This window comes from Poecilia latipinna, unplaced genomic scaffold, assembly GCF_001443285.1.
Source record: "Poecilia latipinna isolate Pla-1442-1.1 unplaced genomic scaffold, P_latipinna-1.0 Scaffold6, whole genome shotgun sequence".
Taxonomy (NCBI): domain Eukaryota; kingdom Metazoa; phylum Chordata; class Actinopteri; order Cyprinodontiformes; family Poeciliidae; genus Poecilia; species Poecilia latipinna.
The window spans coordinates 775,582-787,626 of record NW_015112622.1 but is presented as its reverse complement, the minus strand read 5'-3'; the positions used below and the strand labels follow the sequence as shown (position 1 = coordinate 787,626).

The following is a 12,045-nucleotide window of genomic DNA, read 5'->3' as shown; positions in this document are numbered from 1 at the left end:
GTTTGAAGAACCGGTTCTCTCCCTCACCCGTGGTGGCGCTGCGCTAAGAACCACTGAAGGAAACGACATGATAGTCCACTTCCTGCTCTTGGAGAGCTTTCCATCCATTTTGCATTCGAAGCGCGCCAGAGTTCACTTCAACCGAGCCGAAACCTAAGTTTTAAAGGGGACCAGAGTTCACTTTCTTGCTTCACATCAGAGTTCGATTGTGCATTCACACCTCCCCAAAAATGAACCGGACTTCCTAGGCAAACGAACTAGAGCTTTATTAAAACAGGCTAAACAAGGCTGGCATCAATGCAACTGCAATCATTTTTCCCCCCCGACCTAAACAGTTTTACACCACCTACTTCTTAGCCATGACTGGTAAAGACTGCTGAGCTCTAAGAAAAGTGTGTTGCAGACAAACGGTTAGAAGGAAAATGTTGGGGTAATCTTAAGAGAGAAGCTTATTGAAATGGGAGTTCTGACATTGCCGAAGGTGTCATCCTCTAATTTGCCTGAGGATTCGGTAACTCGGTGCTCACTCTTTGATGTGTCTTTGAACTACGAACAGCAAAAAGAGATGTTAAGGTAGTGAAGGCTGTAGGAGAAGTTTCTGGCATTGGAACGTCTGCGAGGGCGAGCTGAATTAGATAAAGCTTTCAGCTTTTGAAAAACTGAAGCAGGAATCTGAAAGGGTTGCATTGACTTTACAAAGTGAGAAGTCAGCGCTAATGAAAGAAGGTAAATTGTCAGAGTTTGTGTGATGTGGCGTCTCACCGTGGCTCCTCTGACGTCATTATGATTGATTTACACATATTGCTTGAATTTAGAAGAAAAAGTTTGGTACATTTTCATTTTATTCTGTGTTGCTTTTTTGAGTTGTGGTTGGTCACAGTCAGGACACTTCCCTACACATGAAGTGACTGTCAGGGTTACGCCAAATGTGCAACACTGAAGGCAAATGAACTTAAATATAGTGTAGAAGGCTGTTTTGGAACCCACGTGCTACATGCTTAATCCTCTAAGTTGATCTTTGAACAAATCACAAAAGCACCAATCATTTAAAAAATGTGGCACTGTTTTGCAACTTTCTTCTTACTATGAGACTGATGCATGTCATGCTCATTTGCTGTGTTGGAATTTGTGTGATTTGGCGATTTTGTTCTGAAAAGACAAATCAGAAGCTTAACATGGAGGATTCTGTTCTTATTTGAGGTTGAGGTTCACAAAACCTTTAAGATTGTAAGAACAAATTGACTTTTCTTTTTTTTTGCATTAGAAACAACTCAGAATATTATGGATTAGTTGAACCTAATTGCAAAAACCCAGTGGTTACGTTCACGTCCGCTAATCGGCTAAGGCACCTACAGTGGAACTAATTTTACGTTTAGCGCTTTTGCCAACTTTGAAAACATTTAGCGCACTTTGCTTCCCCTAAACCAATTCTCCTGAATAATTTTGAAAGCGCTAATTTACTTAGCTGTTTTTTAAACTTTCAGCTGAATAAAATTTGACATCCTGGTTGAAGATTTGGTTATTGACTCTTTAAAATTCTTCAAGTAGCCACACATTTATATTTATGATCTTATTTTGAAGTGGGTGAAGACTGTTTACGCAGCTGTTCCTTTTCCTCTCCTCATGCTAGCCCTTTTCTCGCCATAGGAAGACAGTAGAAGATAGTAGAAAACTAGATATGAACAGAGCTTTAAGGAACATGTAAGTCAGTGCTCGAGTGTGGCAGTATTTCAAGGGCAGACATAATTTAACTTGAAGCTAGCGCTTTAACACTAGCTTCTGTGACCATGTTGGTGCAGCACTTTAATGTTAGCAGAACGAACGTTTATGGTTAATGCTTTAGGGTTAGGGCGGTGCCTACCACTGAATAAACCCCCAAATTGAGATTTGTTAAAATCTCTTCCTCTTCTGCCCAAACAGTAGGTGTTATATTTGCCCTGTTCACTGGCTTTCTCATCACACCCTTTTTTTGTGCACCTCATTTGTCAAAGTTTCCACCTCCGCCCCTCCCTCCATCATCCCTCCTCTCTTTTCCACACATTTTTCTTCTTTGTTTGTTTGTTTTTGTTTTTTTTTTTTTTTTTTACACCCCAGCCTCCTCTAAGCATTGCTCCCTTAAAGTGTAACTAATCTGCTTTTACCAGGATGCCACTGAGCCAGAAAGTGAAAACCAGGAGTCTTTTAGATTGAAGTCCCCACCCAAAATAAAAATAAAAAAAATGGTTTGAGCGAATCTGGCTAATGTAGATGAATCCGAGCTCATCCGTTTTCCTCTTGCCATCCTCATAACCTTCTCAAACTTCATTTAAGCTCCAAACCCCCACCAGGAGGGCAAACCCAGAACTCATCAGATAAACTAACAGACAAAAACAAAACAACAGCCGTCACATGTTGATCAGCGGTAGGAAAAGGAAAGAAGCGTTTGATGAGGACAACAACAACAATGCGGCGGCGGTGGTGGTAGCGTGGAGGGCGGAAGGAATGGGGGGTAAAAAAAAAAGAAAAGAAGAAAAAGAATACATTATGTTCTGTGCATTCATGTTTCTTGATGAAACAAAACCTCGATCCGGATGATGACATGGAAGTTGTCGGTGTTAACAGGCTGCTCTGCTGTTCTCCTATAAGCGGCAGAGGGCTATCTTTGGAACGCGCTCGGTGGTGAAAAGGGCTGCATTTCCATCATAATAACAAGTGAAAAGAGTGAACTGTCACAAGGCGCTTCCTCCTCTGGCTGTGATGCATGCCCCTCAGTCTGGCCTCACTGTGCTGATGGATGAGCGACAGAACGCGCTTCTCTCAATGCCAAAACTGAGCCCCCCTTTCTGTGCCCCCCTCCACCCAATACGGGATCACTGCTGTGGCGATGAATGTCACGGTCTTCGTTCCGAACCTCATGTCAACAAGAGGAAATATCACGGCCGCATTAGCAGCCCCTCTCCCCGTGTGTTCGAACAATGCCGTTACAAGGGAAGCACTTTTAGATAATGGAGATGAAAGGTGATATTGACGAGGCTGGGACAGGAGGAAGGGAGGTGGGATCCTCATTTCGTATTCAGGTTGCTTAGTTTCAACATCATCATTAATGCAGGCTGAGAGTCCGGCTTACCCCCGGTGTTTACCCATATGCAAAACTCATGTTGGGAACAGAAATAAGAGGCGCTTTCCTTTGAACAACCACGTACAGCAGGAGGGAGGGAGACGCACGTCGGAGAGAGAAATTCACTCTGAGCTTCTGAATCACCAGAAATAGGCTGGAAATTCAGGCAGAAATAGAAAAGCGTGATTATGCTTTAACGACTGGTGGGGGAATTAGCACACTGCCAGCAGTGACTCACAGGGTGTTTGGTCTCATTTAAATGTCATATGTTGGAATAACGTTGAGCTTCTCTATACACAGAAGCCAAAGCAGGATTTGGAAACGTCACCTCATACTTTCACGGGATGAAAAGTTTCTCTTCCTTCATTTTTTTTTTTTTTGGCTTCCCTGCCTGGGATATTAGCATTCAGCTGACCTCCATTCAAGTCCTGGCTCCACAGTGCCAGCGGCTACAATGGTAGACTAACTGCACAGAGCTGATGCTGTTAGATGGAAGATTACTTGCCTCAGGAAGGCTGTTTGGTTCTTCCTGCCTTTTGGACCAGAACTTGACTTAATCTGTTTGAATAAAACAGGCGTTCTCTAAGGGTCACAAAAAAAAAGGAAAAAACAAACAAAATTTTAAATAAAATAAAGCCAATTCAAAACTACCTTTGAATAAAACAAGGTAGAGGAGGTAATAGTTACTTTCTCTCTCCAATGTGTTCTTCCAAATTTATCAGCAAAGTTCATTACCCTGATGTTCTAGCTTACGTAACCCCAGAGCAGGGGTCCGGGGCCTACCTGAGGGGAAACGTTCAATGACAGGCTGGTTGTCCACCTGCAGCGTGGCGTTGCCGCCACTGCGTGTGAATCGCACCACATGGTATTTGCCGTCGCTCACCATCACCGCGCTCTCCTCGATGGTGATGTCGTCTGTTCCCACGTTGAAGATCACGCCGACCTTTCCCCGTTCCTACAAACGGAGAGCAAAGACAACTTTTGTTAGAAGACGCTCAAGACAAATCAGAATTTTGCTCTTGGTTGATTAGTCCTAAACATAGGTCCCCCTCCTTCCTATTGGGTGACTGTGGCTCAGGCAATGTGACACAAGGTCCCCAGCTCATCTCTTGTTGTATGAACATCTTCAGCTGTCAAGCTGTGAGAGTGAAACTGAAAACATTTCCAGTTCTACACACTAAAGCAAATGACTGAGATCCAGATCATGAACAGTTGCTATGCCACTCAACGAGTCAGGTCAAGTTGTTCGGACCTCTTATTGGGCGTACATGTTACCATAGCACTGGGGTCTCCAAACCTGGTCCTACAGATCTACTGTTCTTTAGGTTTTAGATCCCCACTGCAACCCACCTGAATTAATTGGTTGAATTATCTCTTCAGGATGCAATCAGGCTAATGAGGTGGGTAGGAGCAGGGATGCATCTAAAACCTGTAAGAGTTGGAGACCCTTGCTATAGGATCTCCCACTGAGAAGAGGTCCAGAGGCAGAGCCACAACTCAGAGAACAGACAATACATCCCTTACTAAGGAGAGCGATGTCTCACTCTCTTGGACTTGTTGCCTTCAATATTGATTGAAAATGTACTTTTATTAGTCAATGGATGAATGGATGACTTTTAGGATATTACGATTTATTTATTTTATTTTTTTTACTAGCCCATTAAGGTTTTCCTGACAACAGTTACAACCTGTGTTCTGGTTTTAACCACAACAATAAGGCATTTTCTTTTGTTGAGAAAAAAAATCTTGTTAGCTTCTAGATAGTTTGCAAGGTCAGTTATCAGATGAGAGTCAGAGAATTCTCTTTGCTGTGTTGACACAAACACATGGATAGAAATTAACAGAGAAAGCAGAATTTGTTTTGTAAACCCCCCCGCCCCCCCAAAAAAACAACCATTCAGCATGTGCAGAAATACAAGAATGTTCATTTAGCAGCAGCGTGTAGAGAATAGACATGCACAGGCATTTCACAGTCAACCATGAAACACAAAGAACAGCAGCAGGTGGTTTTCAAACTTGTCAGACTACGACATTCATGAACAAATAAAAAAACGACAAGGTTTGCAGGAATCAAATCTTTGGGTGACAAATCAAGACTGAACCGAGTTCAGACGCCAACAGTTCACCATTTCTGATCATTAGGTTGATCTTTTTGCATTTAACATGGATTTTAGTTCACTTGCAAAATTAAAAAAATAAAACTTAGTATCTTCTGCTTAAAAACAAAATTCAGGAGAAATTTTCACAAAGGATATTCATATAAATAGCAATGAGCAGGGTACCAAACAAGCAGCTCTGAGGAACTCCTGTGATACTGGAAAACAAAAAGACTCAAATTGAAAAACAGCTCACACCACTTACATGTGCCACATTTTAGCAATCAACACCCAAACAAATCTCCCTCCTAAATGATCATTTCTTTAACATTCACTGGATAACAGGATTTTAGAAGAAAAAAAAAACATGTTAGTAAGTAAAACACTTTGGCAGATAGAAGTGGATTTAAAATATGGATGGATAACTGACAGCAGCTGCCAGGAGTTGACAAAAGACTGCATTTAAGTTATTCGTTGTAGCTGGACAACTTATTTACACACAAGATAGATTTGCTTTTTTGTTGTCCATGGCCGAAACTCAAAAGATACCATCCAGTGGGTTCCTGCAGCGAGGCAGAGTGCCCTCATGTCCAGCAGACCAATGTCTCTGTGAGCATCAGATCTCACACACATCAGCCTGGTAAAAAGAGACAGTACTTACCGAGGACTCAGGCACCTTTAGTATTCATCTTCCGGCCAAACCCCCCCCTCACCTCAATACCCCCACCTCCCCTTTCCCATTTATTAGTGTTGACAGCCGCCCACTGCTTCGAGTTTATTACAGTCAACCGCCTACTCTACTCTTTCCTCCCGCCATCTCTCTCCTCTGCCTCCATGGTTCCTGTCCTCAGTCCCAGGAAAGGTCAAAGTCATTTACAGGCTGCCAGAAAGCCACGGAACAAGCAGCGCGGGAGGGGAAGCGGAGCACACCAGAGACAAACACGGCAGCAGACACACCGTCTGTCTGCCAGAGATTCCTCCGCCGCAGTTTCAAACTCACAAAACTCCCTGCCCGGAAAAAAAAAACAAAACAAAACAAAACAAAAAAAAAAAACACAAAAGAAAACGCAGAGGAGAACCGCAGAATGGAGCCGGGTGACACTCTGCAGCGACGACTTCATTGATCCCATTATCTCATTAGCTATGTGCATTTTGTTTGTGCCGTTTCCCATATGTTGAGTGTTTCAGAGGTGAACGCGCGACTTTTGCTTGCAGCCATGTTGTATTATTCATGGCTGATTAAGAGCTTTAAAAAAGACAATAAAGCACCAGAAAGAGCGAGTTCATTAAGTAAATAAGTGCAGAGGTTGCACGGTATGTTAATGATTAGCATAGTCATTAATGATTTTATGTTTTTAAATGAACTGACTGTATTGTATTGTGGTGAACTGCTACATGGCTTCTGAAGTTTTTAAATTTGTAACTACATATGTTTTACATTAAAAACGCTTTTTATTTATTATTTTCTCTCTTTTTGGGAGAAGCTTGTTAATTTTCCTGTATTGGACTGTAGTATATTGTATTTATGCTGATTTTACTTTAAGAAACTACATGATGAAAACTAGCCTTTATGTCAAACTCTGGCATGTTATGTGATGTGCCGTTGGAAACAAATATTAAATATGCCTATCACAATAGGCTACAAATCCATTAATTGCATGATAAGTTAAAACAAGCTCAATTTCCTTTTGCACAGTTTATTGTGTTTTTTTTCTCTTTCTACCAAAAACTGGATGTTAGAAGTCTTCAGTCTGGTTCATTTGGTCTCATCTGGCCTTTGTGTTCACATAGACTTTATGATTCATTTTATTTGTTGTTTCTGTTGTTTTGTTTGTTTCTGTTGGTCTTATAAGTGTATTAGACTTTTATTTATTTATCTTTGAGTATGTGTTCTTGTGTTATTATGCCATTACCATTGTATTACTTCAAAATGTTCTCAAAACAACAATAACATCGTTTTACTTCGTCGTCCGGCAAAATTTATCAGAAATCAGCTAACAGCAAAAATCGGCTAAATTTGCGACTTGGCGGTGCTGATTATACGGACTGAGCATGCTCAGAAAGCAGGACTCGTGGTTGATTGTGGGAGTGGACGTTAGAGCGGAACAGGAAGCGACCCCGGCTCCGGACGCCAACACCAGATTTAGACAAGCTTCCCTCGGCGGCGCTTGATGGACTTCCACTCAGATGATCTCACCCTGCAAAGAGGCTCAAATGGCAAAGTGCTTCCACCTTCTTAGGTGCCTAATGAATTGATTCATGTTATGTAGTAGCCCTCCCAGGCTCTCTGCTCACTATTATTGTGCACTTCTAAACTATCGCTCAGCAATTTAAAAGAAAAAAAAAAAAAGACAAAAAGAATGGCAACTCGATCATCGCTAAGATCATGGCAGTCGGTTCAGGTGCTGCGTCACCAGGAGGAAGACGATCGTCCCCGTCAGGTCCCACACACAGGGGGACCGTAATCACTACACCTTTTTTGCTTTTGCTCGGAGAATTAATTCGATTTCACAAGAGCAGAGCGGAAAGAACCTGCACCGTTAAGACTGGAAAGCAGATAGAATTTTTTGTGATATTTACACAGAGATTAGCATTTGCGTTCCGCAACATTAGGGTTCTTCTCCGTGCAGAAGGCATGTATCGAGCCCATTACAACAGAAAGCCTCAGGGAACCAAAAAGAAAAAAACAAAAAGAACAAAAAAAAAAAACAGATTTCTGTGATGCAGTAATGACATTTTAATGGCCATTTCCCTTAAGCGAACATATCTCTAGACACAGGAGGAGGAGGGGAAAGAAACACTGTTTGAATGACTGGGTGCAGTCAAGCCTGCAACTGTGGAAAATGAAAGGAGAGCGGGGGGAACCTAAAGTAAGGCCCCGGCTCAACACCACCACTTCTCGGCTGCCGCTTAGCGGCCCTTAATCTGCTGCGGCTGTCAGCCGTTGTCAGGAGCCCGGCTCTCGCATGCCTCCGCTTTCATCTGGAGGCCAGCTCACCCAGCGGCTCTTCCTGCAGGTCAGTCGGAGGCAGAGGTGGGGGCTTTTCGCCGCAGACTGATCCACTTTCAATTACGTCCAATTTAAATCTCAAGGAAGACGGCGTCTCTCTTTGAGATGCCGAGCTTTGTTGAAACATTCAAACATCTACAGAGGCAAGGAGACGCGGGGAGAAATAGAGAAAAGAAGTCTGTAGATTGGGAGGAGATTCAGCTTCAGCCAAAAACGTTCTTGCTGTTACAGACGCAGAGAGGAAGGGATTTTGTTTTTTTAAACTTGGGAGTAAAAACAGGAAATATCAAATTTACAGTACTTTCCAAAGTATTCACAACTCTTCAATCTGGATTTTTCACACTTTGTAAGAAAACATAACTGTAGCATGTTTTATTGAAATTTTTATGCGACAGAACAACACAAAAATAGCAAGGGATAATGATGCATGATGCTATTTTTCTAAAAAGTGAGGCATGCAGTGCAAATAAAATTGTTGTGCAGCAAATTTTCCTCTGAAGTCATTGACAGTGGACCCCTGCATATTTGTTGTTCTGTATTCTCAGATTCACCTGTTCACAGATTTTTCCATGGAACGTAACTTATTATCCACAGAAAATCTGCCTAGTTGCTGATTAATTTTGTGAAGCACATCTGAATTATTCAAATGAAGCTTAAACGCCATGGCGATATGCTACTTGACATGCTGTTGGCTAGTATTTATAAAGCAGCCAATCCAGAAGCGGTGCTCATTTTTCTTGATACCGATTGGCTGTACTCAGCAAGACCGGAAATAAATAAAACTGTGGATGTTTGATTCTGTGATAGCACGAAGATGGTACTAATCCATTTACAGGTATATTTGGTGTTTGAACCGTTATAGTAGGAAGTTACGAGCGTTACTAGAGGGGTGTCAGGTATTTGCAGATTTCAGCTCTAAACCAGCAGTTGTGGTACCAGGTTGCCGCTGTAATCACTTGATAGAGTCTGACTGTGTGTGATTCATTTTCAGTTCAAATCCAGCTGTTCTGTGAAGGTCTCAAAAGTTTAAGAGTATCAAACCAAGCTACAAAGCCAAACAATGCTTAACGTTTAGAGCTACAAAGGAATGGTTTAGATCAGTGTTTTTCAGGCTGGGGCCACCGGGGGGCGATACGGGACCTCAGAAAACCTGAGTGAAGATAAGAAGTGTGTTTTTTTAAACTTAACACATTTCTTAATTAAAGATCTTAATCAAATATTTAAATGACAAAATCTAATATGGTTTTTAATCTTTATAAAATATAAGTTAAAGTAATTGACTGAAATGTCATTTGGCATGCTCGTCTTTCTGATCGGCTGCTAGTTATCAAGAGACTTTGCTCCTCAAGCTAGCATAGCTAAAATCAAAAGGTATGAGGCAGGACTTAAGCTATGAATATAGTAACTATTGAATATTGAGAAAAAAGTGAGAAAAATCATTTAAAAGTTGATGTTTCGTAACATATTTTGTAGAATTGTTTGTATGCCGTTTGGGAGGCCAGGGCACAGAAATGTTTGGGAACCCCTGGTTTAAATCAAAGCATATTCATGTTCCACCATATATTTATGTTTTTACGATGATATTGTTGTTGAGTGAAAGTGTGTCTATCTGTAAGTGACTACTTATAACTGTGCTGCTGATACTTGCCAGGCAAAAGAGATTCCTAATCTCAATGAGTTTTTATTTTATCTGATTAAATAAAGGTTGATGATGTGTTATAAAGACCTAGTCAATGTCTTAAATCCAATTTCAGATAAGACTTGAAAACCAATGTAAACAGACACTTTCTATCTTACCTATTTTTCAATAAGAATAAGCAAAAATATCAGTCCCTACATGAGTAAAGCTGGTGGACTGGTGTCCCAAAAGACTTCATTAATTTCTCCCATGTCAGAAATATGTACTAATTTGTGTTGGTCTGTCAAACTGTAGCATGAGGGTCTGAACACTCTTTACACACATTTCTTGAAAGTGTTATGTTGCAAAAAGTCTTTAATTGTTCCAAAAATATTTAAGATTTCACTTTTGAGTCGAATCTTCTTAATTTTCAGAGTAGAATCCACAGTTCCTGCTGGCCTCCCATCAGATTTACCCCTCGTTTTGATATTTTTTTCCCCCTCAAAGACAAACTAAATCAGCTCTGGAAATCCACGGCAGAGAGGAGAGCAGCACCGGCACACGGAGAGCGTTTCCGTCTGAAATATTTCAACATGACCTTGCAGCAAGCGAGAGTGCGTCGAGGTAAACGCAGCCATCGAGAGGGGAATGAGAATGAGGCAGAGGCTGCAGTGGGCGTACGTCGGTATGTGTGCGTGCGCAAGTGTGTGTGCATCAGGGTTATCTGGCAAACCTCAGAGCGCTCTGGCTGATCATTGCGAACAGAAAAGGGAAAGCGCAGAGGGAGGAGGAGGAGCAGACAGAGACAGCGCGATACAAGGACAGAGGAAACCTTGATGGTCTTCTGGGGCCTTAAGGTGCTTTGAGATCAAAGCTCCTTTTGAACGCTTCAAGATTTCTTTGTTTCTCCTCAGCACACACACAGTTAGTCAATTAAGAATGGGGAAATAGAAAAAGAGACTCCGTGAAGGCGGTTTTGAAGCTTTCCCTTCTTTGTTTTCTTCAACAGACAGCTCAATTAGACGGTGCTTCGTCTCTAGCAAATCCTAAAGGTTCATCACCAACACACACCTCCCAATCTGATGAACTAAGGGGGTAAACAAGCGAGGTAGAATGAGGAAACATTGGGATTTAGCGCTTCTGCTAAGTCAACGTGTCTCGAAAAACTACAAAAAAAAAAAAAGAAAAGAAAAAATGAAGAAAAAGCGGCTTGACCAGTTCAGGAATTTGCTGATGTCGTTATTCGCTCTGACAGACTTCATATTAATAGTCCCGCAGGGTGGCGGAAAATGCAAACTATTCCTCAGCTTCTTTCCCCATTTCCCCCAATAATGATCTATCACAGCCCGGATCTGCTTGAGCCTAACTTGACGTGCCAGTGTAAGTATGCCTCCCTGCAATAATTTATGAGCTTATGAATCAGCCGGTGGGGCAGATTGAGCGGGAGACGCGCCCGATAAACACATCTTAACCAAAAAAAAAGCAATCACTTCTCATACGGATGCGCGCGCACATGTCCGACGGTTCTCTGTGTTGTTACAGCAACTCAATATTTCGTACACGGCAGAAGTGGCGCTTTCTAATTTGCTTAATGTTCAAATACATGTTTAATTTGCAGTTAGGGATGAATATTTGGAGGCTTATTTTGAAGTTGTCCCACAGGCGCCTGCTACTGAGCCTGATAGACCATCAGAAGATATCTCTGCATCTCCCCTTTGAGGGTAATTCTGCCTCTGAATGGGTAATCAGCCTGTCAAAATGCACGCCTAATGCCTGCGAGTGGAGATCGGCTGTGGCATCTGCTACATGGAGAACAGTACAGCGGGGTGAATCTTCCACTCAGAAACTGCAGCGTTACATAAGTACAAGAGGGAGGGGGGGAAAAATACAGAAGTGGTTGCATAACTTGCAGACTTCTCGCTGGCGAAATCACCCACTTTGTGTTCACAGGACGTCTTTGGAGTGTTAGGTTGTGGCAGACACAGAGCGGGGGTTCTGGAGTCGGGCGGCGGTTAGCTAGATCGCCCAATTCATGTCTCTCATCAGTCACCTGAAGTGGCGCTACAGACGGCGTAGCGGCTGTGGCCAAGGAGAGCGGGGGAAACTGAAATTGTCACCTATCAGAGCGGACACGGACGGCGTCACTCACCGCACATCTTTTCTCCATTGCTGCTCGGCCAGCTCATTTGTATGCGTTTGCCGTGATCTCCGGCAGTCACCTTGA

At 42.3% G+C, this 12,045-nt stretch overlaps 1 protein-coding gene across 9 annotated transcripts in view; it reads right to left on the bottom strand.

The window, feature by feature from the left end:
• The window catches only part of nrxn2b (neurexin 2b), an 825,611-nt gene that overhangs the window by 61,302 nt on the left and 752,264 nt on the right, over positions 1-12,045 (bottom strand). For all 9 annotated transcript variants that reach the window (XM_015016195.1, XM_015016655.1, XM_015016584.1 and 6 more), the window contains one exon: positions 3,881-4,052. In XM_015016195.1, coding sequence (XP_014871681.1) covers positions 3,881-4,052 — 172 coding nt within the window. The remainder of the gene's footprint in view (positions 1-3,880; positions 4,053-12,045) is intronic.